The sequence below is a fragment of the Lutra lutra genome, chromosome 14 (genome assembly GCF_902655055.1).
Source record: "Lutra lutra chromosome 14, mLutLut1.2, whole genome shotgun sequence".
NCBI lineage: Eukaryota > Metazoa > Chordata > Mammalia > Carnivora > Mustelidae > Lutra > Lutra lutra.
In genome coordinates, this window is record NC_062291.1 from 3,997,948 (window position 1) to 4,022,014 (window position 24,067).

General features: G+C 47.2%; 1 protein-coding gene across 3 annotated transcripts in view; it reads right to left on the bottom strand.

Moving 5' to 3' along the window:
* Positions 1 to 24,067, bottom strand: part of SIPA1L2 (signal induced proliferation associated 1 like 2) — a 215,185-nt gene that overhangs the window by 16,755 nt on the left and 174,363 nt on the right. For all 3 annotated transcript variants that reach the window (XM_047701964.1, XM_047701965.1, XM_047701963.1), the window contains 5 exons: positions 23,600 to 23,703; positions 21,310 to 21,698; positions 14,447 to 14,671; positions 11,407 to 11,557; positions 9,518 to 9,737 (listed from right to left, as the gene is read on the bottom strand). In XM_047701964.1, coding sequence (XP_047557920.1) covers positions 9,518 to 9,737; positions 11,407 to 11,557; positions 14,447 to 14,671; positions 21,310 to 21,698; positions 23,600 to 23,703 — 1,089 coding nt within the window. The remainder of the gene's footprint in view (positions 1 to 9,517; positions 9,738 to 11,406; positions 11,558 to 14,446; positions 14,672 to 21,309; positions 21,699 to 23,599; positions 23,704 to 24,067) is intronic.

Consider the following 24,067-nt stretch of genomic DNA (forward strand, 5'->3'; position numbering starts at 1 on the left):
GCCTGATGGTTTAAAAGCTTCCAGAACAACACAGTATGTACGCTGGACACCAGACAGTCAAGATGCCCTGAACATAGTTATATATTTTTAATTACAAAGATGCAGGAAGACTAACTTTGCCTTCATTAGTGACGGTCTTTCCTCATGCTCGGCACGAACACGGGGGCTGGACTGCTTGGCTGACTCACGGAGCTGGTTCATCACCGGGTAAGCCAGAAACCCTTCACCGTCCAGCATGGAATTCTGTCTGTCCTTTGTCGGGACAAATGGACTTTCTAGGTTTATTCTTTTTCACCTGTCATCAAGGGACTTGGAAGTTTATGTTATTGATAAAATTAGTTGTTAGAACTCACTACACATCTCAGGACCGATTTTTCAAAGGCTTCAGCCCGGACCGTCTCTGACATGTCTCTTCTGAACATGGCCCAAACGCGGCATGCAACTGCCTGTGAACACATCTGCCTAATGAGACCAATCAAAATAATGACCACCTGGCTGTCGGAGCCTGCAATTAAGTAAGGGGCATAATTAACCCAGTGCACCTGTAATTTTTGTTCCCACACCCTTTTGGGATAGCTGTGAAAGCTGGCATCTGGATGGAGAATGAGCGGTGGTGTTTGACCTTGACCTTGACGGCCACTAACGGTCTTCCACCTGCTGGACACCTTCACAGGCCGCTCTCAGCCGACCTCCACTCGAGGCTGCTACACCCCCCGCAACCACTCTGTTTTCAGTATTACCCTGTTTAGCTGCACTGACAGTCCATGGTCAAGGGAATCCAGTTACGGGGGTTCTGTCCGCACAGCTCCTGCCACTCTCCCTCTCCACGGGCACGTCTTCTTTGAAATAAGAACCATTTGTACTGTCTACCTGCACAGTCCTTGTCCAGGCCGGGGGGAAACAGGGAGCCACAGAAGCAGGAAGCTGGAGTTTGAGCCCAGAGAGCAGGAAGTCCACACTCAAAGCTGCCTCCTCTCCTGACGGGTTCTCTGGAACCCAGGGAAGCAGGAGTGGAGGAGAGCTGGGCTGAAGCCCCTCCCAGGCCTCCACGAGAAGTTTAAGGTTCAACCCCCCCCCCCCCCCCCCAGGCAGAAAGGTTTGGGAGCCCTGGGATCTTCAATCACTTGCAAATCACTTCCTTTGTGTCCAAATGCTTTGGCTGCTTTGCTTAAAGGTTTTTCACTAAGAGTACAGGGATTATTTGACTAGGTGTCCCTGACCTGTGCGACTATTTCCATGTGACCAGAGCTCTTCAGGAATCCCGTGTTAAGAGTGCAGCAGCCCTGTGAAGGGTGCACCAGGCAGGCTAGAACCCTGTTTGTTCCTGGGGCAATTCCCCCACCCCTTCCCTCCTTGGGGAGGAAAACAGCAGGGACTGGTGATTATTCAGGAAAATGAACACTTCTGTAGCAGTACACTCAGAGTCACACTTCACTAAGAAATGCCTTTATAGATACATAATCCTTCACCTGAAGTTCTGGCTTCATAAAGCCTAAAATCAAACCTAATGCATGCTTGCAATGTGTACTCTACCTTCTCCCTGCACCCCGCCAGGCAACAACATCCTTCCTGGCTCTCACGGAGCCACATGAAAAGTGGGGCGGGATGCAAACTGGAGGAGCATTGAGCTAACATCCCTGTGCCCCCAGCAGCTTCATGCTCGAAGGGCCCCCTTCCCCAAGCACCGCTGGAGCACTGGCAGTCTTGGGATGCTTTGAAGATTCCTGAACAGCCTGAAATGCCACGATGTGTGGCCATCTGTCATTGAGCCAAGGCATACATCTGATCCTGGTGGCCCAAGGAGCCAAAGCCCCAAGTGAGGGGGTGGGGAGGGAGAGAGTGTGCCCATCTCTTCACGCAGCGGGGAGGTCAGACAGTTCTGCTCACTGCTGCCCTGCGCACCAGTCCCCTGGAGGCCGCTTGCAAAGCACGTGATGACTCCGGGATCTGGAAAGGTCTCTGGGCATAAAGTTTCACAACCAGAGGCATGCCCAGGGCATGCTTACTTCCCCCAGCTTGTATGTAGAAGCAAGGAGCAAAAGGAGGGAAATAGTTTGTGGTCTTTCTTTCTTTTTAAAGGTTTTATTCAGTTGTCAGGAGAGAGACAAAGAGGCAGGCAGAGGGAGAAGCAGGCTCTATCTGCACTGAGCAGGGAGCCCAAAGCGCAGGACTCAATCCCAGGACCCTGGGATCATGACCTGAGCCAAAGGTAGATGCTTAATGGACTGAGCCACCCAGGTGCCCCTGTCTTTCTTCTTCTTCTTCTTTTTTTTTTTTTTTTTTAAAGATTTTATTTATTTATTTGACAAGAGAGAGAGAGAGAGAGAGAGAGAGAGAGAGAGACAGTGAGAGAGGGAACACAAGCAGGGGGAGTGGGAGAGGGAGAAGCAGGCTTCCCGCAGAGCAGGGAGCCCGATGCGGGACTCGATCCCAGGACCCTGAGATCATGACCTGAGCTGAAGGCAGATGCCCAACGACTGAGCCACCCAGGTGCCCCCTGTCTTTCTTCTTTATTACAAACTAATATCCCCTCTTCCCCAGTTTGCGAATGGAACCGTTTTGTTTACTGGAGACATGCAACTGGCAAAGATGACCATTAGATTAGAAGAAGTCTCCTCCTCCCAGGGTTTCCTGGGAGCGTTCTGCTGACCTATCTGTGATGTATTACAAAGTGACTACGGCATGCCTCACCCTGTGCTGGGGACAGGGGCGGATGAGGCAGACAAGAGCCATCCTCTCCGGAAGCTTACAAGAGATGGGGAAAAAGACAATAATTAAATAAACCAGGTAACACAAGGAGGGACAAGTCTTTCAAAGAAAACAAAATGGGGGGAGGCAGCGATGGGACTGAGGAGCCTGAGGGCATGTTGGGGGCAGGTTTATCTCAGGTGGGGGCCTCTCTGAGACCCCAATGATGATAAGGGGCTGCTTGATGAAGGACACGATTCTGCTAGAAAAGCTCTAGGGGGTTTAAATCAAAACTGAGCAGGGAGATCCCCGTGTCGGTGACAGTCCCCTTAAATTACACAAGAGCACCTAAATTCTCCTCTGAATCATCAAGAAGAAAATAATCTCAATTTCTTTTCAGTTGTTTGGAAAATGATATAATTGGTCTGAGCCTCCAAACCACCACAAATCCTTTGTAATACTTTTAAAGGATGTTAGGTGTCATCACCTAGAAGACGCTTACTAGCCCTCAGGGATACAAGGACCAGGAAGAGGCAGGTTCGGCCCCTGAGGAGCCCAGTCAGCAAGGAGATCTGCTTGCTGGTGCTCTGGGGCTGGGGTGGTGGCTGCGGGGGGGATCTGGTATGGCGCCGGCAAGTGAGCCACTCCCACCCCTGTGCCCATGGTGGCAGCTATCACTGGCTAGCTTCCTGAGTTTTGGAGAGGAGGGAGAAAAGGTACCACTTGTCTTATGTATCAAAGCCCATTACTTCAAATCCAGCTCTCCAAAGCTAGCGTTCTGTCAGGAGCACACACTGCTCTTTTGGCCAATTCAAAGAAGAAAGTGGCTTGCGGATTCCGAAGGATGGCTCATGTCCAGACACTGATGCCCAGGCATTGCTCTCCAGCCCAGACACTGATCTTGTGGCTTCCTGTTTGTTTATCTGTGACCGGAAAGTGCTGCCCAGCCTACTGAGTCTGACTTTGTTGTTTTATAACTGCTGTAGAACCTTCCCGATGGTCAGATGGCTAGGGTTTCTCAGTTCTTCTCCCCAAACCAGGAAAGACTGTGAACATTTGAAGAAGAGAAACAAGTGCCCTGTGGACTCCGTCAAGCCCTGCGGGGACAGTCCACAGCTGCCTTCTATAATGCCAACTGTAACAAAGGTCCTCTGCCTATTAGCAGCTCTTACAACCTATGTCCCACATGCTGAGCCTAGAGCTGGGCCTTGCAGCGTCTTGTGAGAGTACTGAATTATAAAAAAGATCATTTTATTTATTCTAAACTCTCCGTCTTCAAGGGAGCATCCTTTGGGAGGTGCCTAGGTCAGAACTACAGGATTTGGAAACATACATAAGTTGATGCTCTGTTTTTATCTTTTGAAATTGAATAACTTTTGAGTCTGTGCTCATAGGAAGATTTCTATCATTGCTTGGAGAGCTTTGATCTCCATAAAAAACCAGGAATTCTTGCAAAAGACCCCAAATAGCCAAAGCAACCTTGAAAAAGCAAAGTAAAGCTGGAGGTTTCACAATTCCAGATTTCAAATCCTATTACAAAGCTGTACTAATCAAAAGAGTATGGCATAAAAACAGACAAATAGATCCATGGAACAGAACAGAAAGCCAAGAAATAAGCCCGAAACTCTATAGTCACTTAATCTTTGACAAAGAAGGCAAGAATATGCAATGGGAAAAAGATAGTTTCTTTAACAAATGACACTAGGAAAACTGAACAGTCACATGCAAAAGAATGAAACTAGACCACTGTCTTTTACTAAACACAAAAATAAATTCAAAATAGTTTAAGGACTTAAGTATGAATCCTAAGACCATTAAAATCCAAGAAGAAAGCACAGGCAGTAATTTCTCTGACATTCATCACAGCAACTTCTTTCTAGGTATGTCCACTGAGGCAAGGGAAACAAAAGCAAAAATGAACTATTAGGACTACACCAAAATAAAAAGCTTCTGCAAAGCAGGGGAAGAATCAACAAAACTAAAAGACAACCTACTGAATGGGAGAAGATACTTGCAAACGACATTACCTGATAAAGGATTAGTATCCAAAATATATAAAGAACGTATACAACTCAGTATCAAAAAACCAAGACATGAACAGACATTTCTCCTAAAATGGCAACCAGATGGCCAACAGACACACAGAAAGATGCTCAACATCACTCATCATCAGGGAAATGCAAATTAAAATCACAATGAGATACCACCTCATACCTATCAGAGTCGCTAATATAAAAAACACAAGGAACAACAAGTGTTGATAAGGGTGTGCAGAAAAAGAAACCCTCATGCATTACTGGTGGGAATACAAACTGGTGCAGCCACTGTAGATCACAGTATGGAAAGTCCTCAAAAATTAGAAATAGAACCTCCATATCACCCAGTAATTACACTATTGGATAATTACCCAAAGAATATGAAAACACTACTTTGAAGGGATACATGCACCCGTATATTTAAAGCAGCACTATTTACAACAGCCAAACTATGGAAGCAGCCCAAGTGATGAATGGATAAAGACGATGTGTTGTGTATATGTGTGTGCGTGTGTTTATACATACACACAACAGGAAATATTATCTGGTCATAAAGAAGGATGAAATCTTGCCATAAGCAACAATGTGGATGATCTAGAGAGTATAATGCTAAGCGAAACAAGTCAGAGGAAAACACAATATGATTTCACTCATACATGGAATTTAAGATATATAACTAAAGAAAAAAAAAAGAGAGACAAACTGAAAAATAGACTCTTAATTATAGAGAACAAACTGATGGTCCAGAGGGGAGGTGGCTGGGGGGGATAAGTGAAATAGGTGATGGGATTAAGGGTATGCTTATACTGATGAGCACTGAGTAATGTACAGAATTGTTTAATCACTATATTGTACACCTGAAACTAATACAACATTGTATGTTAACGATACCGGAACTGAAATAAAAGAGAAAGAATTAAAAAAAGGAAAAAATCAGGGGAACTGCAACGGGATGTGGGGAACGTGAAGGGGAGGGGAACATGAAGGATGTGAGCCTTCTTAGTAGGCAATAATATTTACATAAACAGGGCCTTCATATTATCCTTTTGAAGGTTCTCTTCCCATTTCAAATATTGTTTAATACTGAAGATGGATTTTTTTTAATCAACCTTTGGTAGTACTCTTTAAGATATAGTCTCTTCTGACATTTTGCAGATCTAAGATTATTGGGAGGTCTCGTTATTGTCTTAAAATTACATTGACAGCCTTCTTTGTAAAAAAGTACTTAAAATGGCAGAATTTTTATAATAAACATTTACCAAGAGAAAAATGAAAAATAAATTAGAAGAAAATCAGGAATTCTCTTTAAACATGATGGGAACCTGCCAGTGCTTGGAACTGTACTGAATCAAGCCAGGTGCCCAAATGGTCAAGGAAGAAAAGGATACCGGGAATGCTTTTCAAGATCACTGGTTCTCTGGCCTGTGAACCATGTGTCCAAAGGGCCACTTCCCATTTTTTAAAAATCTGGGCCACTGATGAAATTTTGTTCTGAAGCCTACTAATAAGGAAAACAAAGGCCTCACATGCAATGCAGAAACACTTCAGAATTATTTTCAATTGCTTGATCAGGTCATGGTTTCACAACTCCAGGTAGAAGACACAATGGCACATTTCAGTGACTTCACAGGACATATACATGAATCATGGCATGAATCACATCCAAAACGTGTTTGTGATGTACCAGTCTCACCAAGGTTGAATCAAGACCTCAATCTCTAGAGAAGAAAGGCTCTGAGACAGGTTCAAATTTGGGACATTCAACAGCTAAAAATATCTGAACGAGAAGCCTGTGATTATTGTCATTGATACCCGCGGAAAGGCTGCAGAATGTTCGCTGTCAGGAGATGAAGCTGCTGACCCTTTCCCTGCGCTATCCTTCCCCCAAATTAGGACCGAGTCTCTACCGGGGACAGACTGCCTCTCTGAGGATCCCATGCAGGAGTGCTCAAGGTTTAAAACTTCACAGAAGAACACTGATGCCTCCTGAGTTTCTGCCTAGCTGTTTGCACCCGGCTCCTTGGCCATCCAGTGCCCGAAGCTGGACAGAACTGACCTCTCCTCCAAGCCTTCCCATGAAGCTAAGTCTCTGAGAAACTAAGAGAAGCACCTGGACAACCTCTAGGAGTCCTTGTTTCTTGCTCACTAGACATCCGTTGTTTCAGTTTTGAACTACTCTCCAAGAGCGAGATCTTCTCACCGCAGCTCTGCTGAGTGGCCCGAAACCACAGACGGTGAAGGATGGCTACCATCTGTCTAGGAGATGAAAAGAAAGGACCATGCAGGTGAATGTGGGAGTCAGACACATCAACACAAATTACTATCTGCTTCCTTGTTGACATTTTGTCATTTCACTCATTGAACCAAGAGGATTTTTCCCGAGGAGCTGCTAAAGTAAGCTGGAGAAGCCTCATTGCCGGAGGTTTCACTAGAGAAGAGCAAATGCCGGGGACCATACTCACTGTTTTTCCCAGAGAAACGGACCCTAGGACTAGTACGGCGGTTCTGAACTCAGACAGTGAATAAGTAAACACATCCTACTCATGTCCACACTTCGAAAATACCCAGAAAGGACACAGTCCTTCAGTCGGCGGAGGGACAGATAAACTGCAGTCCATCCAGACGATGGGATATTACTCAGCACTAAAGAGAAGCAAGCTCTCAAGCCATGAAAAGACACGAAGGAAAGAGCCAGTCTGGAAAGAAGACACACTGTAGGATTCCTAGAACTATATGACATTCTGGAAAAGGCAAACAAATGGGTACTGTAAAAGGATCAGTGGTTGCCGGGGTATGGGGGAGGGAGAGACGAACAGACAAAGCACAGAGGATTTTTAGGTGAAGTGAAATTATTCTGGATGATACTGTAATCGCGGATACATGTCACTTTACCCTCAGGTTGTACAGCACCAAGAGGGAATCCTAATGTAAACTACGGGCTCTGAGATAATAATATATCACTGTGGGTTTGCGGATTCCAGCAAATGTATCTTGCTGAGGGATGTTGATTGGGACAGAGGACGTGCCTGCGTGGGGACAGGGGTGTATGGGAACTCCCTGAGCCTCCCGCTAAATCTGGCTGTGAACCTAAAACTGTTCTTAAAAAAAAAAAAAATTCATTAAAAAAAAAATAAAGCTAAAAAAAGAAAAAGAAGGGCGCCTGGGTGGCTCAGTGGGTGAAGCCTCTGCCTTCGGCTCAGGTCATGATCTCAGGGTTCTGGGATCGAGCCCCGCATCAGGCTCTCTGCTCAGCAGGGAGCCTGCTTTTTCCTCTCTCTCTCTGCCTGCCTCTCTGCCTACTCGTGATCTCTGTCAAATAAATAAATAAAATCTTAAAAAAAAAAGGAAAGCTAAAAAAAAAAAAAGGATACATATCTTTCATATGGAAGCAAGCAAAGGGTAGGAGGACAAAGGGAGAATTACATCAACACAAAGGCCACAGATGAGTTCATGACCACACATCAAGCATTTTAAATGAAAAAAACCACATTTGCAAGAAAATAGTTTCACTGATTTTATGAAGGCTTTCAAGAGCACATTAAAGTTAACCTATTTACAAAAAAGGAAAAACATTTAGAGAACTATTAGATTATTAGAATGTGTCTGACCTTTCATGCGTTGTTAAGAAGGGGTTTAAAGGTTTCTTCAATTTAGGCAAATGGACTCGTTGTAATAGGTAGGATATTATGTTATTTAAAGAAATAGATTAAGAATTTTATGAGACAAGGTTCATTTCCAATTAGGTTAAACATCAGAAGAAGCATTATTAGGACTTTTATTTCATTTAGCCTGAGACTTCTATGTGCATGATGAAGTTTAAATTGGTTCTAAAGATAATGCTTTATGATGATGAAACAAAAAAAAAAAAAAAAAACCCCGATAATGAATATATTTGTGATTAAATCCTCATTCTTCCTGTACACTAGAAATTAAACTTTGAAAAAGAAGGAATTTATAAAGCCAGTGTTAAAAAAAAAATTATCTCCCTTAAACTCTGACACATTAATAAGAAACGGACACTATGTAAATATCAAAGATTTCAGGGTGTAGAGGAAAACGTGGAAATTGCCTAGTTAGTCGGAGAGCAGTAAACCGGATGCGGGGAGCCGAGGGACGAGCACGAGGACATGCTCGAGAGGAGACCAGGGTCTCCTGACGCCCGTCTACCACCTTGACCACCACCGGATATGTAGTATCAAGAAGAAACAGAAATAGAAAGTTCCCAAGCTTCTTGCTGCCCACCAGGATATCCACCTCCTGTACCATAGGTTTTTCTTTATAAAATCAGGTCTTGAGATACTTTTTATTAGTGTAATCGCTAAGAGATAAATCTGTGTATATATCCATACGATCACTACTTGAGAAAAATGTTTAACATGAGGTTTTCTATATTCTTCAAAATGGGTAGTATTGCTTAATTTTTTTTTAAAAGATTTTATTTATTGGAGAGAACACGCGGGGAAGGGGAGAGGCAGCGGCAGAGGGAGAAGCGGGCTCCCTGCTAAGCAGGGAGCCCGATGCATGGACTGAACCTGGGACCCTGAGATCGTGACCTGAGCTGAAGGCAAGTGTTTCACTGACCAAGCCACCTGGGTGCCCCAGGATTGCTTAACTTTTAGGAAATGTCCCTTCTGCTTTTTATCACATTTAAAAATAATAATAATAAAAAGAAGACACCCAAATAATACATTTATTTTAAAAAATAAACCAAACACCCCAAAACCTCTGTAGGAGACGACACGACGAGCCGACACCCACAGAAGCCCCCCCGCCGCCCCCAGCCCTGCACTTACTTCTCAGGCTCCCCATGCTGGGCGCGGGGTGGGTCCGGGGGGGCAGCGTGCTGTGGTAGGGCGGGGTGGTGCTGAACAGAATGTCGTTGGGCAGGGCCTGGTCCAGTACTGAACTCCGCGAACTGCTGAAGGGAGACCCCCTCCGATTGCTGCACACGCTCTCATCTGAGAGCGTGCGGTGGAGCGATCGTCGCGGAGACAGGTTCCCGTAGAAGGAAAACTAGGGGTTTAAATGTAGCGGGAGAAGGGTAAGACAGGCATGAAAGAGTTGAAAGCACCGAACGGATTGGACTCAATTGGGGGAGGGGACACACACCCCTCGCTCACTCGGCTCTCTGGGTTCTCCCTAGGCGGACACGCGGGCACGGAGCATTAGCTCGGGAACGCTAAACCAGGCGCGGGGGTCATCAAGGCACACGTACCAGGGCTCTGGTGCAGTTATTGGATTTGAATGTTTTCCTCCTTTGACATTCTGAGAAATATTATCATGAATTAGACATGCACGGCTTTATTAGTTCTGGAATGTTCAATGGAACCTCCGTAACCTGAGAGCAGTGCCAGCTCCTGGAGCTGGAGAAGGCTGCAGTTTCTGGCATAGTTATTCAAAAGCACACATAGCACTGGCTTGACTTTAATTTGAAATGACTACATTTTCATAGGAGGCAATTTCTGTACCCATCAACTGCAGGGGAGGTTCAAGGCCATCTAAACAGTAATAAAGCTACCTTTGAACACGGTTGCTTTAGGCCGTGCAAACAGGTTTGAGAAAAATGCTATCAGTCCAGGAAAATCTTGTCTACTCAACAGTCACCACCCACAGAAGTCCATTACAATTGTTGAAAAATGGAGCTACATAACCAGATTTAAGGGAACCACTGAAATGATCGTCCCACAGAGGGTGAGGAAAATTCTTCCACAAGAAGCAAGTGGTCCAATACTCAAGAAAAATGAAATAGAATCTGACTTTCCAACTTCTGCATACAGAACCACATTCCTTTTATACAAACAACAGTAAAAGCCAGAGTGTTTGCATCAAACAAATGCAGAAGTTTTTTTTTTTTTTACATTTACATTTGTGAGTGCAGCAAGGAGGCTAAAAATATTTCTATTGTATGTGTTCCTTCCATTCTGTCAGGCCTGTCCAACTGATGAATGGTAACTGGAATGCGTGGAGACTACAAAGTTAAATTTACACCATGAAAAGAAGGTGACTTGTCTCAGAAGGGGGGAGGGGAAGACCCACATACCAAGGAGAAGTTCATTCCTATAAAAAGAAAAGCTATTTGCACTTCTCGTACAACAATCTACACCCAAGCTTATACAGTACCATATACACGGCTGGATACAAGTTTAGGGGAAAAAAAAAAGGGACTCATTATGATTGACTTCTTCTGGGATTCCCTCTTCACACACACCAGCAGGTCCTTCAGAACATGATTACAGGAGCATTAGATTAAAGCGGCTTTGAGGTAGTATCTAATTAGAGTGTTATTCTAAGAACACAATTAGGTTAATTGCAGTATTGTTTTATTATAGGGAAGAGAGAAGCACACAGACTTGCTGTTTACCCTGATCACAATCAACATGGCAATGCCTGATTTTTTTTTTTTTTTCATTTGGACAAGATCGAGCTCCAGATTAGACGAGAAAAGACCCAGATTCCCTGTCCTCTCTACCCACGCTAGTAAGCTGCCCTTCCGACCTCTCCCGGGCTCACGCTGCTCAACGATACAACAAACCCTGAAGAGGGTCAGCGGTGCCCAGACGAATGGGTAGAATCACGAGGAAGAATGCATGCGGGTGGGGGGCGGGGGGGAGGTTCCTGAAACTTCTGAGTCTCTTCAGACCCTATGTCATTGCGTCTGGTCATTTCAAAGCCTCCCGCTAACCTTTCTTCGCCCCTCCTCCGCGAGGGGACTGTCAGGAAGCATCAGTTTCAGGAAGTCTTCCTTGGACAGCACGTGTTGCGTTTCTGAAGCCGCCTCCCCCACCACGGTCTGCCGAGCCGCTGTGGACAAGAGATCCATCTCGCCATACAGCCTGTGGAAACAAACCAGAGGGGCAATTAAGAGCAGGGTCAGCCTCCCTGTTGAGTGCCTGAAGCCTGAAGGATTGAAATCCGCCGTCCCGACAACCGCGGGCTCCTGCGCGCGGAGCTTAATTATTAGGTCGGTTCATTGTCACCTCCTCTGCGCCAGACCCCCACGTCATTTTCCATCTGTGAAAGGAGCTCAACTGCAAAGTCAGAGTTCTGAATAATTCAGAACGAGATCAGATCCCCGAAGCTCTGGATGGGGAGAAAAATAGAGCTGGGTTTTTGTTTGTTTGTTTGTTTTTTTTAAAGGCCATGTCAGAAAACACATTTTCAATAATTCATCAGAGATGATCATATGTCCTTTGCAGGCACACTTCCTGTGTTTCTTAGAAACTGGAGAGAGGCTCTCTCTTGTGGCTGGACAGCCACACCCCCACATCTCACCCTGGCGACACGGAGAGAGGCACCCGAGGGAGCCTGAAGTTTAAGAGTAATCGATTCGGGCGTGTGCCAAGCATGTTTTATCATCAGCGATTCCGCAAAGCCGTTTGGGTAAAGCAAGCAGCTGTCTCCTTTAATTATCAGGATATAAAGATGTATTTACGGACAACAAAAGACTGTCTCAGAGAATTACTGTTTTCAGCTCTTTTCCAGGGAGAAAACCAGGGAGTCATCTTTAACAGGTTTGCTCTGGACATGTAGTCTGAGCAAGCAGACATTCCTGGGGACACTGGGAATCGCTGGTGGCTGGACCGTGGGCGGAGGTGAGAGCCGTCCTTGCCGCACGACCTGAAAGTCAGGCTCCAGGAGTCTGAGGTTCAGGGCCGTGGGCGCCGTCACCTTCACTGAGACGGCTCTACTGCAGAAGCGGGGCTGTCGTGTCACAGGGCGAGAGCTCACTGGGAAATGACCATGGTAAGAAACTGACATGGACACGCTCAAAATGAACAACGGTCATCCGGAAGTCTCTGCGGCTTCTGCTTTGTTTCTAGGGTGGGCCAGGTTCAATCAGTGAGGGTTCCCCAGTATGGTTTTAAAGGGATAACTGGGAACTTCCGAATTCCATGGAACTTCCGGAAGGCATAACCGGTTTTCTATTTTGTGTACAACGAGACAGTGATATTCTGTAATCCTCTGGGGTACAAACACACTAAACGTGGCTGATCCCTTTCTGAGCATCATTCTGTGATCTGGTGGGACACTGTGTTTTCAGTCTGCAGGGGTAAGAGATTCATCACTTCCACATTAAATAGAGTGTTTCCTTGTTTTAGGAGCTCTTGACTTAGCTGGTTGGGGTCGGGGTTGCCTAACCCCCGCCCCCGACAGGATGGGTACAGCCCGCCACACTGAGACCTGGCTGGGACAGTGCCCTCGTGTGATACCCTGATACCCACATCCGCAGACCCCTTCCTCACAATGCCCTTGAGGTTGCCCTTCTCTGACTGAAAGTGCCATCAAACCCACATGTTAAAATGCACAAACTCTGGGGGGTTCTGGAGAGAAGAACATCCACACAGGCACCTGTCGCCCTATCCCGACTCTTCGAGAGCCCTCCCCTCCGACAGAGCTTCCGCACATAACTTAAAAGGCTTGGGATGTATTAAAGAGGCAGAAATACCAATGTTATCATTAGGGATTTGCATTTATGGTAAAAAAATGTGGTTATCACTACAAAATTCCTTTCTAAACAACTCATCTGCAGCTACTAACATGATGGTTTGTGTGTGTGTGTGTGTGTTTTAACAAAAAGATTGTTCAGTTTCAGCACTAAAATGATTTTTAATTGAAGAGAGCAGTATCAGGCTCTCCCTATTTAAGAAGTGGGATCATTCTTCAATGGAAAAAGTGATACTAATTTACCAACCAAGCTTAAAATCTAGAAGAGCTCTCTGAAAATCACCGCAGCCCCCAGGGCACCCTCCAGGCGTCCTGGTGCTGATGGGACATGGGGACACAGCTGAACACGGGGACCTCATAATTTGGTGCATGGGAGGTTTTTTCTTTTTTTCTTAAGGCTGTCCTTTTAAAAATAAGCCAGTGAATAGAGAAATAGCTCTGATCGGCCTTGCTTTGCATCCTTGAAGTGTGATTTCTTTACCTGTCTCTTCAAAGAGACAGCAGCATAATTTCCACATGTCCTGTCAAGCGGATTATCAGTGTTTTTTTGTTGCTGTTGTTTTGTTTTTCTTTTTTCAAACAGGTACATAACATCCCTCCCTGCCTGTCCCCATAAAACCTAACAACTGAAAGGGAAGCCAAAGTCATATTAAAATTAGGTAAACTACATTTCCTTTGATGATGTCACTTACACAACAAATTTAAGAAACACACTCATGGAGGGGCGCCTGGGTGGCTCAGTGGGTTAAAGCCTCTGCCTTCGGCTTGGGTCACGATCCCAGGGTCCTGAGATGGAGCCCCACATCGGGCTCTCTGCTCAGTGGGGAGCCTGCTTCCTCCCCTCTCTCTCTCCCTGCCTCTCTGCCTACTTGTAGATCTCTGTCAAATAAATAAATAAAATCTTTAAAAAAAAAAAAAAAAAGAAACACACTCATGGACTCTGCGGGAATTCAAATTGTCCTTGAACTTGTTTATTTAGAGACGGGCTCTAGGGTCACACCATCAATAGCACATTACTGTGAGTCTTCTACTGCAGGCAGCTTTTTGGAAATAAGAATAAAGAACAGAGATTTCTTTTGCGTTTATACGCAAATGTCAAGGAAAGAGAAGACTCTCAAAGAGAAACATAAATGTGAACACTTAAGAAGTTTTACAGAGATGTTTCCAGATTACTCCTTTTAGAAAATATACTTCTGTGGAGGGGGGACAAACACATGTGCTTAGTCGATCCCCACAACGCGTGAGGTTGCCTAGGGCCAAGCTGCCGTCCGCCTTACCCCTGACACTCAGCCACTTCAGGCTCCTCAGGCGGCGGGCTGCCCTCCGACTTCTTCCAGCCGATGACGTACTTGCTCACTGGCCCTTGCCTGTGGTAGGGTTTGGACATGGACCCAGGGACCTGCTGGGCGCTGCTGTGAGACACGATGTAGACTTTGGATGTATCCAGAGACCCACTGTTCTTGGAGCAGTGAGCTGAGGGGCTTCCTGAATGGTGTGAACCACTGAGGAGAAAAACAGACAAAAGCTGTCATAGAACCAGATTTCGGCAGTGCTGACATGCCTCCGGATTTGGGGGCACGGTGCGTTACCCCTGGGGGTGTGTGGCAGACCCAGCCGTCCTTCCTCCAGGGGCCAAGGATGCCCATATGTAAGCTGTATGCCTGTGGCTGGAAGCATGTTAAAAACAATCGGAGGAGGGAGCCTGCTTCCCCCTCTCTCTCTGCCTGCCTCTCTGCCTACTTGTGATCTCTCTGTTGAATAAATAAATAAAATCTTAAAAAAAAAAAAAACAATTGGAGGAAAATCAGAAACACAAGTAACATACTTAAACTGATGCTTCAAAAGGCGGGAAACCCCAAAGAAGGTCCTTAATCTCAGTGGCCACCAGGAAACTGCCAACACAAAGCGCGAGAGAGTACCATGGCACACCGGCCACATAGGCAAACGCGGGACCGTCTGACAGTGAGTGTCCAGTTTTGGCCGGGCTGGGCAGCCATGGGTGCCCTCCCAGCACTGGTAGGAGTGAGATGCATGTCAGACAGTTTGGAAGGCAGGCTGGGCATGACCTGCGAAGGCATGCGGGGCACGGCGTGTGACCCAGCAATTCCGCTCCTCAGTGGACACCGCAGACAGACCCCTGCACGGGTGCGACTGGAGACAGGCCGCAGTGCGGACAGGAGGACTGATCGTAATAGGTCCCCAACGGCGCCACCTCAATCATCAGTAGCCAACTAGATGGTCAATCATTAAACAAGAACGGATAAAGGGGATGCACCATGAATAATGAACCAAGCCCACAAACAACTCGGGTGAGCGTCACAGACACCGTGTAGCCAAAGAAGCAAGTCATGAAGAATACGTCAAGTGTGATTCCATTTTTTTTTTTTTTAAAGATTTTATTTGACAGAGAGAGACACAGCGAGAGAGGGAACACAAGCAGGGGAAGCGGGAGAGGGAGAAGCAGGCTTCCCACTGAGCAGAGAGCCCGATGCGGGGCTTGATCCCAGGACCCTGGGATCATGACCTGAGCTGAGGGAAGACGCTTAACGACTGAGCCACCCAGGTGCCCCGTGATTCCATTTTTAAAGGAAGTTTATAAACAGGCAAAATGGCGTTGGTCAGAAACACAACATATTCAGTTAGTAAAACAACGAGGTGATGCAAGGGGAGTAAGGATCAGGAAAGCGAGTTCGTGGCTACTGAGGAAGAAGGGAAGGGGCTGTGGGTGTGCAGGACACAGGGATCTTCTGACAGAGAAATGCCAATTCTGCATCTGGTGGCTGTGTGCATGTTTGCCGTAAGACCACACACTATAACGGCCACAAAATAAAATTTAACTGATGCAAACCCTAAAACAAAACAACACAAAATTTTTAAAGTCAGTGATTAAACTAAGGCCAGAAGGACTCCCCACTGACTGCATAACCACCTGTAGAAATATAAAAGCCTAAAGACCTTTTTTATTTCAGGAAGACTGACAACAGAATGTCTTATAAAACATGAGTAAGAATAGAGATCAGGGGATTACTTTACAAACACGAAAAAATGTAAATGTTCAAATTAGGGTAGGCCTCCGGGTAGGATGAACTATAGCCTTATTCCGGAACCCCTGAGAAGCACCCACCTCCCTGAAAACCTACATAATCAAGCAAGTATCCTTCGATGCAGGCAGTAGGAAAAAAAAAAAAGGCCAAAGTTAAGAATGGCTATTAAAATGGACTTGTTAGAAACGTTCAAAAGGAAATAGGGTAACAAAATAAACCAACTCATTTTTGAGGGTTTACATAGCTGGAGACGCTTCGGTAAATGAAATAATTAAACAAATGAACAAAACAAATAAAACAACTCATTTACAACTATGAAGGTCTGGCATTCCTGCGTGGGACTCAAAGCAACTTCAGTTCTGGGCTCTAGACTGCAGATCCTCGGGGGAGACGTCTTCCTGCCTTCCCATGCCCAGGGAAGCAGCAAGGACTAAGGGAGCTGATGAACTCCTTCCATTTACTGGGTACACACCCGGGAGTCACCTTCCAAAATGAAAGCTCTACATCCAGGCCATGGGGTCTGAAGGCTCATATGTTGTCCCCATAAGCTGCTTATTTTTGAAAAACTTCAGATCTGGGGATAAGGTATAAAAACAGTAGCAAAACGCCTGTCTATCGTTCATCTACAGCCGCTAACTGTTAACACCTTGCTACATCTGCATTATTCCTCTATTTATTCTTCTCTGAACCATTTGAGAATCAGTTGCACGCTTCATGACATCATACTCCCGCATTTCAGCATAAGTCCCTTCTTTAGAAGGATATTCTCCTTCTTTTATTCACATGGTATTGTTATTCACATGTTATTCACATGGTAATAACATGATGATCACACTCAGGGAATCACCCATTAATCCCAGAAATGCTTATGGCACTAGCTTCCCCATTCGGAGCCCAGTGAAGGATCATGCATTGACTTTAGCTACTCAGAAGTATCATGTACCTTGAAGCCTTTGATTATCCCTGAGATGTTTTACCGTTAAAGTATCCAAGTTCCCCAGGTCTGGGAAGGTCAACACGCTGTGTAAGTCACACACTCCCTGCTGAAATGACCAAGATGACGTCTCTGGAGGATGTACCGTGAATAAGGACAGCAGTCAGAAACGGTTATGTGCTTTCCCATTCGTTTTACAAAAGTTGTTTTGCTAATTCAGACTTGATTAAGACTGTCTTGTACCCCAAGAGTAAAATATTTAATCTGAAACTCTAATTAGATCTTGGGGTCATAGGTTTGAGCCCCACACTGGGTATAAAGGTTACTAAAGAAAATAAATAAACTTTTAAACTCCAGGAACAAATCTGCTGAATCGATCTGATGAGCAATAGGGCAGGACTCTAGGCTTAGCGCAGAAACGTCATGATAAAGGCTTTGCCTGAAACGGGTAGATATTCCAGAATGTTGGCAGGAAGCTTTTCATGAATCCTTCCCTTCTAGACTAAAGTTCTTACTTTCCAGCTTCACCCCCAACTTCCGATCACTGCCACTAAGAAAAGGGCATGAATTGAACAGGAAACAAGAGTTAACAGGAGCCCTTCTGCAGGAGAGGCCAGAACATGAAATTATTATTATTTTCTGCACTTGCTTCATTGTACTTTGCAAAACCTTGGTTAGGCTGATACGGTCCTGCTTTGGGTTCTGAGCGCTTACTAAGTGTCCTGCCCTCACAGCAAAGAAAAAAAAAAGAGGGGAGGGGTGCCTGAACTAAAGGTCTGAGCAGCAGAGATGGCAAGCTGCATCCTGTGCTTGCCCAGCTTTCTGGATGACTCCCGTGCACCCCTCCACCTGCCACAAAAGCTAGTCTTAAAGAGTTTGATGTCCCCCGTGTCCCTTGGCCCAGTCCTGGAATCCTACCACATACACAGCTCTGTGCATGCTTTCCTCTTGGACGGCCGCTGAGGAGCACCGCGTGGGCTCTGGGACTGGTAGGGCTGGCGGTACCAGAGCAGGCCATGCAGTGATCTGCGCTCCTGAAAATCAGACCTGGGACCTGCGGATCGATCCCATGTGCCTCCCGCTTCTCCAGAGAAACCCCCCAGTGGGTTTGTGAACTCAGTCAGTAAGCATTTACCAAGCACGCTGCCCTGTACGCCCTCCATCGTGTCCCAAGGAGTCCAAGGCCACCATGTGCAGAGAAGCGCACGCAGTGCACAAGACAGGCCAAGTGCCTCCCAGCCTCCGGACGCCCCAGGAAGGCACTGGGGAGCTACAGCGCTGTGCCGGGAGATGTACAGAAGGCACAAACCATTTCAGCCAGGGGTGAGTGCTAAGCAGAAAGGCAGACGGGGATGGCATATCTAGAGTGTGTGGGGGTGGGGTGGGACCTCAGCCAGGGCGGTCGGCCCTGGGGTCAGCCCCTACAACAAGTTCATTCTGCTCCTTCTGCCACCTGGGCTACTCCCAGTCACAACAGTGGCCCATGAGCACCAGGCCTCGACTCCTGGGTGACCACGCCTCAGCCCAAACACAGACAGGAGAGGAGCGCGGGGGGCTGGTGGTTTGTCATCACAGACATGCAGAGCCCAGTCGGGGCGCTGGCCCTTCGGGGTCCGGAGAATCTGACAGACGTTTTCAAAAGCAAAATTCCTTTTACCTCAACCTGCAGAGATTTCAAATCTTATTGCAAACATTTTACATGTAAAGTATGATATATTTAATGCTTCAAGTACTTCAAGATAAAGTATTTTATACATATATACACATAACAATTTTTAAAATTTTTAAAAACTTCAAGATATTTTAAGTTTTATTCTCTCTAGTCCTCCTGCACAGGTCAGGGGACAGACAGGAGGAAGGATTCAAAGACTCAATTTAATGACTGAATTCCATACTGAGCAAAAGCCTACAGTATAAGCTGAAATGCGGCTTCAAAGTCCCCGTCCGCTAAGAACCACAACAAAACCCCAGCCCTGTGGTAAAGGATTCCAGCCCCTCAGCATATATCATCTCCCCAACAGCTGTGCACACGTTCAGTTTCAAGTGGTAGAAAAAAGCACAATCAATCAGAAATTCGATCTCCCACTTTTATATACTTTCTAATAGCGTCACCCATTAATTTAATGAATGGGTAAGGTATTCAAGAAAATCTCCTTCAAAGGCCTATAAATATCCCTGCCTCTATTTATAAACGAATGTGCCCTCCAAGCAGCTTCTGCAGAAATTTCCCATAACAGTGCTACAAAATTCTATTTGCGATGCCCATTACATTTGTCTAACCAGGGATCCCGAGGTCAGCTGTTTTACCAAACCGTAGACTCCGAACAAGACATTAGCAGGGTATAACATCCCAAGGGGATGTCTATAGTATGTCCGGTTTCCAAATGTCCCGGAAGTTGGACAGGAATCATGCAGGTTACAAAAGTCCTTGCCAGTACGTCTGTATTATAGAAGTTATTCATCACTAAACGTATTTCCAGTGAAATTATTCAAGAGAACCGGTAAACAGTAGTAAGAACATCTATTTTAGAAAATAATCTCCCTATCCTAAGCTCCCCGTGCCCCAACAGGAGACCGAGTGTGGGGGGACCCTTACGATTCCCCTGTCTGGCACCCGCTCCCCCTTCTCCTGGTGGAACAACACCCCGATTTTCTTCTGGGGAAGCAGCTGTCTTCCCCACCCCTCAGCTGCATGGTACGGGCCCAGCGAGGCGGGGGTCACTGCTTTCCTCAGATGGTGGAACCCCCTACCACAGTGGTAAGGCCAAGGGGACGTGAGGAGGGAATGTGGAGACGGCGGGGGTGGAGTTTTTGCTGAAACTGGAGAAGGACCACACTTTCTTCCTGTGGACACTGGGGCGTGGGCTCAGGGGGCCTGCAGGTGACACGGCCATCTTGGACCAGGAGGTGCCCCCTAAGTCTACACAGGCTATCATGTGGAGCTTTAAGATGGGAGCTGACAGTCTTGGGGGGTTATCACATAGCTGCAAGCAGAAGAACTTTGACAGTTCTAGACCTTTCCATCACAGGAGCTAAAGTACTGCCTATGTTGTGTGAAACACTTAGTGGGGAGTTTGACTTGTGACATGAATGCCCTCAAGTGACACAGATGGTCAGTAAGACACTGATGAAGGGGGAGCCACAGGACAAGAAAAGAGCAACAGTGGCAGTGAATATGTACGCGCGTGTGCGAGGCTCACAGAAGTGACCTCCCCTGATGTCCAGGGCAGAGACCTGAAACGTTCTGCACGTTGGCTTTGAGAACGGGGCTGCGGATCCCTCCTGTCCCTGCCCGCTGGCTGCATAGGGGGTTGCCCCTCGTGGCTTCAAGCTGAGATCTCACGAAGTCCCCACGGGGACCGTGGGAGGAAGGGAGAAGGTCCGGCAGGCAGCAGTGGCCTTGAGAAGGGCTGTGGGGAAAAGCCCAACAGTACCCGGAAGCTGAGTTAGGAAGCCTTGCAGACAAGAAGGGAAATTCTAGGATGGTCGGTGTGTAGGGGTTAACTTCTGTCCACCACCAACCCTGAACAAATACGGATTTGTCTCGTCTCTGACAGCAGAAATCACAAATGATCGAGGGGTTTTAAAACCACTGTACAGACATACATCACGGAAGAGTATAAAACTACTTCGAACTTCATGTTAAACATCTACACTTGGAAAACACTTCCTGTAAATTTAGTTAGTCTTTATTAAAAAAAAATATTGAACTGATAATCTGAACATACTCTCAGACCTCGGGTGCCCCTGTTTGGTAAGGGGGCCTTTGGAACACAGAAGCCACGGGCACTGCCCTAATTGGAGGGAGCTACGTGCAGACAACACAGACCCCACTCCCCAGGTTACCAGTGCTACAACCAGAATACTGTCCAGCTTCTGTCCACTTCTACAATCAGTCCCTTGTAGGAACCGATTAAACTGGGAGAGAGAGGTCAGTGGCCTGACTGGAGCACTTCCTACCTGTGTGTAGCTCTCTCTGTGGCTGAATGAGGAAGTCCAGTCACAGCCACCTGCTGTGCAAATCTCCCAATCACACTTCCGATACAAGCACTTCACTCGAAGTCCGGTGGCTGGCCAGCCTGGTGTCGGGCTACCTTGCTGTTCCCATTTCAGGCCCCTCCCTGACCCCCGCGGGACCCAGGGGCACCCCCAGGGCACTGACCTGGAATGCGATGAGATCTCGCTGAGGTCCCCCATGCTGCCGTCGGCCGCGCTGCCCGCCGAGATGGCCGGCGCGTAGCTGTGCACCGCGAACATCTTCGCCGGCTCGTCGTCGGGCCCCGGAATGTCGGCGGAGTCGGCCCACTGCTCCGCCCGGCTGTGGATCACTGACCTGCTGCCCGCCAGGTGCACGGGGCCCAGGACGGTGGCGGGCATGCAGGGGGCCGTGTCGATGCCGCTGTCCGTGGAGGCCCCCTTGATGTAGGTCAGCCCCAGCAGCTCAGGGTCCATCAGGTCCCCAGACCCAAAGTGCTTGTCGTCGCTGTTGCTGGACGTGTTACTGGAGAGTGTGTTGCTGCTGGAGTGACTGGAGCAACTTTTGTCTCCAATCTTGGGAAGAGGAATGGAAAGGCTTCAGACAGAACCCCTACCTTGCTTCTTTATGAAGATGGTTAGTCTCACCCAGACCCCCAAAGCTACAGACCAGAGGATTGCACCTGAGCCCTTTCTACTAGCTCTTCAACGGGAGGCAAGAAGAGAACTCACTTAGAAAAAAAAAAAATTCTGCTTTGATGTAGAAGTCCCAGATTCCTAACTCCTCTCATAATTCATTTAAAGTTAAATAGGAATCTTCTCAAATCTCTGTTCGATTATTCGTGCCTGAAGCACGGAAATATTACCACAGTGTCATAGTCAGAAAATAACCAACACACGTTGTACAAACTGAGAAAGCACATGGAAAATTAAATAAAGGGGGGAGAGCAGCTTTTTATCAAGAAAATTCTCCTGGGCCACCTGGTGGTTCAGCGGTTAAGCCTCTGCCTTCGGCTCGGGTCATGGTCTCAGGGTCCTGGGATCGAGCCCCACATCGGGCTCTCTGCTCAGCACCCGTCTCTGCCTGCCTCTCTGCCTACTTGTGACCTCTGTCTGTCAGATAAACAAATAAAATCTTTAAAAAAATTCTCCTGTGACTAATTACAGTGCCAGCCCTGGGTGTGGACAGAGGACTTGGGTTTGAATCTCAGCAGCACAATATCGTCTTGTCACTTAGCCCTTCTCTCTGCAACCAGTGTTGAGCTTGGATGATTAATCTGTGGGCCCAGCAAGATAATACTCTCTAATGTCCTGCAGCCACAAAGTGCATTGTAAGTACACATGACTTCTCTGAGAGAGCCCAAGTCACCAGGTGCCGCTGGTGCTAATGAGCAGGGCTCTCTCTGCGGTCCTCGGAAGACAAAAGAGGTCCCCTCTGACGGGTCCCTTACAGACACGGTGGCTGTGCACAGCCTGGGAACCCTGGAAGCCCCAGCAAAGGGCAGGATCACGAGCACAAGTTGTGCCCTGACCTGCCGTCGAGTGCCTTGGCGTTTCTTCTTCACCTCGTCACCCTGTCAGCTCTACACATGCCCCCTGCCCTTGACCTTCGCAGCACACACAGGTACTCTCCGGGTCTACTCCCACCCCTGCCTTCCTTTGCTTAAACCAGCGCTGAGACTTGTAAAGGCAGAATTCTAGGGCTGCTGTAGGGCTGACTCAAGACAAGGGCCCCACAGCACAAAGGGGAGGAACGTCACACATGTTCCTCAGTCCCCAGCTGTGGAGCTTGCTAAGGCCTCTTGAAGAAGAGGGGAAAAAGTAACGAAGTTAGGAAACGATAAAATTTCTTCACTTGCAAGTTTTCAAAACTGTTGGCTTTGTGTGGCAATGACCCACAATTTGTGTTTTCACGTTCGATAGAAAGTTGTGCCTCATGGAGCGATGGTGGCCTGGGAGGCTGCCCCAGCGGGTGAGGAGTAAATGAGTAACTGATACCCCGTGTGCCAATGACCAAGAGCCATGCACCGGGCATGGCTGGAGCGCAGCCTGCCCCTTAGTCAGCAGCTGCCAGCGTTACCGGGGACCATCAGGAACCGGACAGTGAGGGGCCAGCTGTGGGCCGAGCCACTCTGGCCACACACACACACCGCCTCCTGGTTTCTGGCCAAGCCAGAATAATGCCCACAAGGGAGTGAACCGTTCGCAGATTAAAAACAGGACTGTGATTTAGTAACTATTACACTGGGTATCAAGGATCAAAAGGCTGAGGATATAATCTTGGTTTTGCCAATAATTTACGGTGTGACCTTTCTTGGAGGTTCTTTATAAATCAAGGAGGAAAAAAAAGGAGCTTAACGTCTTCCTTTATTTTTACCTCGCCTCTACTGAGAGTCCCTGCTGGAACAGCTCCCGCTGTGTGCTGAGATGGCTCAGTACGGCCACGCAAGAGGGTAGCCCGTGAAGGGAGGACTTACGTGGGAGAGCTTATTGGGGGACTCCTTGCAACTGCCGTCCTTCTGCAGGGCTCTTTCTTTATAGGAACTCAGGACCTTGGAGGGCGGGCCATGCCATTTGGTTTCTGTCACATGAAGAAGGGAAGAGCTGAATACCTTACTTGTTGTGTTGACAAAAGACCGAAGCAAACACAGAAGCCGGACGACGACATGGTCTGGGGGAAATGAACAAGACTGTGGCTCTGGAACGTTCTGGTCTCACCAGTGGATATCCCCTGAGCGTCCACAAAACAACTCACATAAAGCTCAGGTTCCATTTCCGTTGGTACCACCAGTACGGTGACCCACGACCATATCCCCCGTGACACTGGGAGACCCAGCCGACCGCACGGGCATTGTCGCAGGACGGCGCTGACCAATGGGATGAATGCAGGAATGAAGGACGGATGAGTGGACGAGGGATGGGAGGAAAGAGGGAGCAGGACAGAA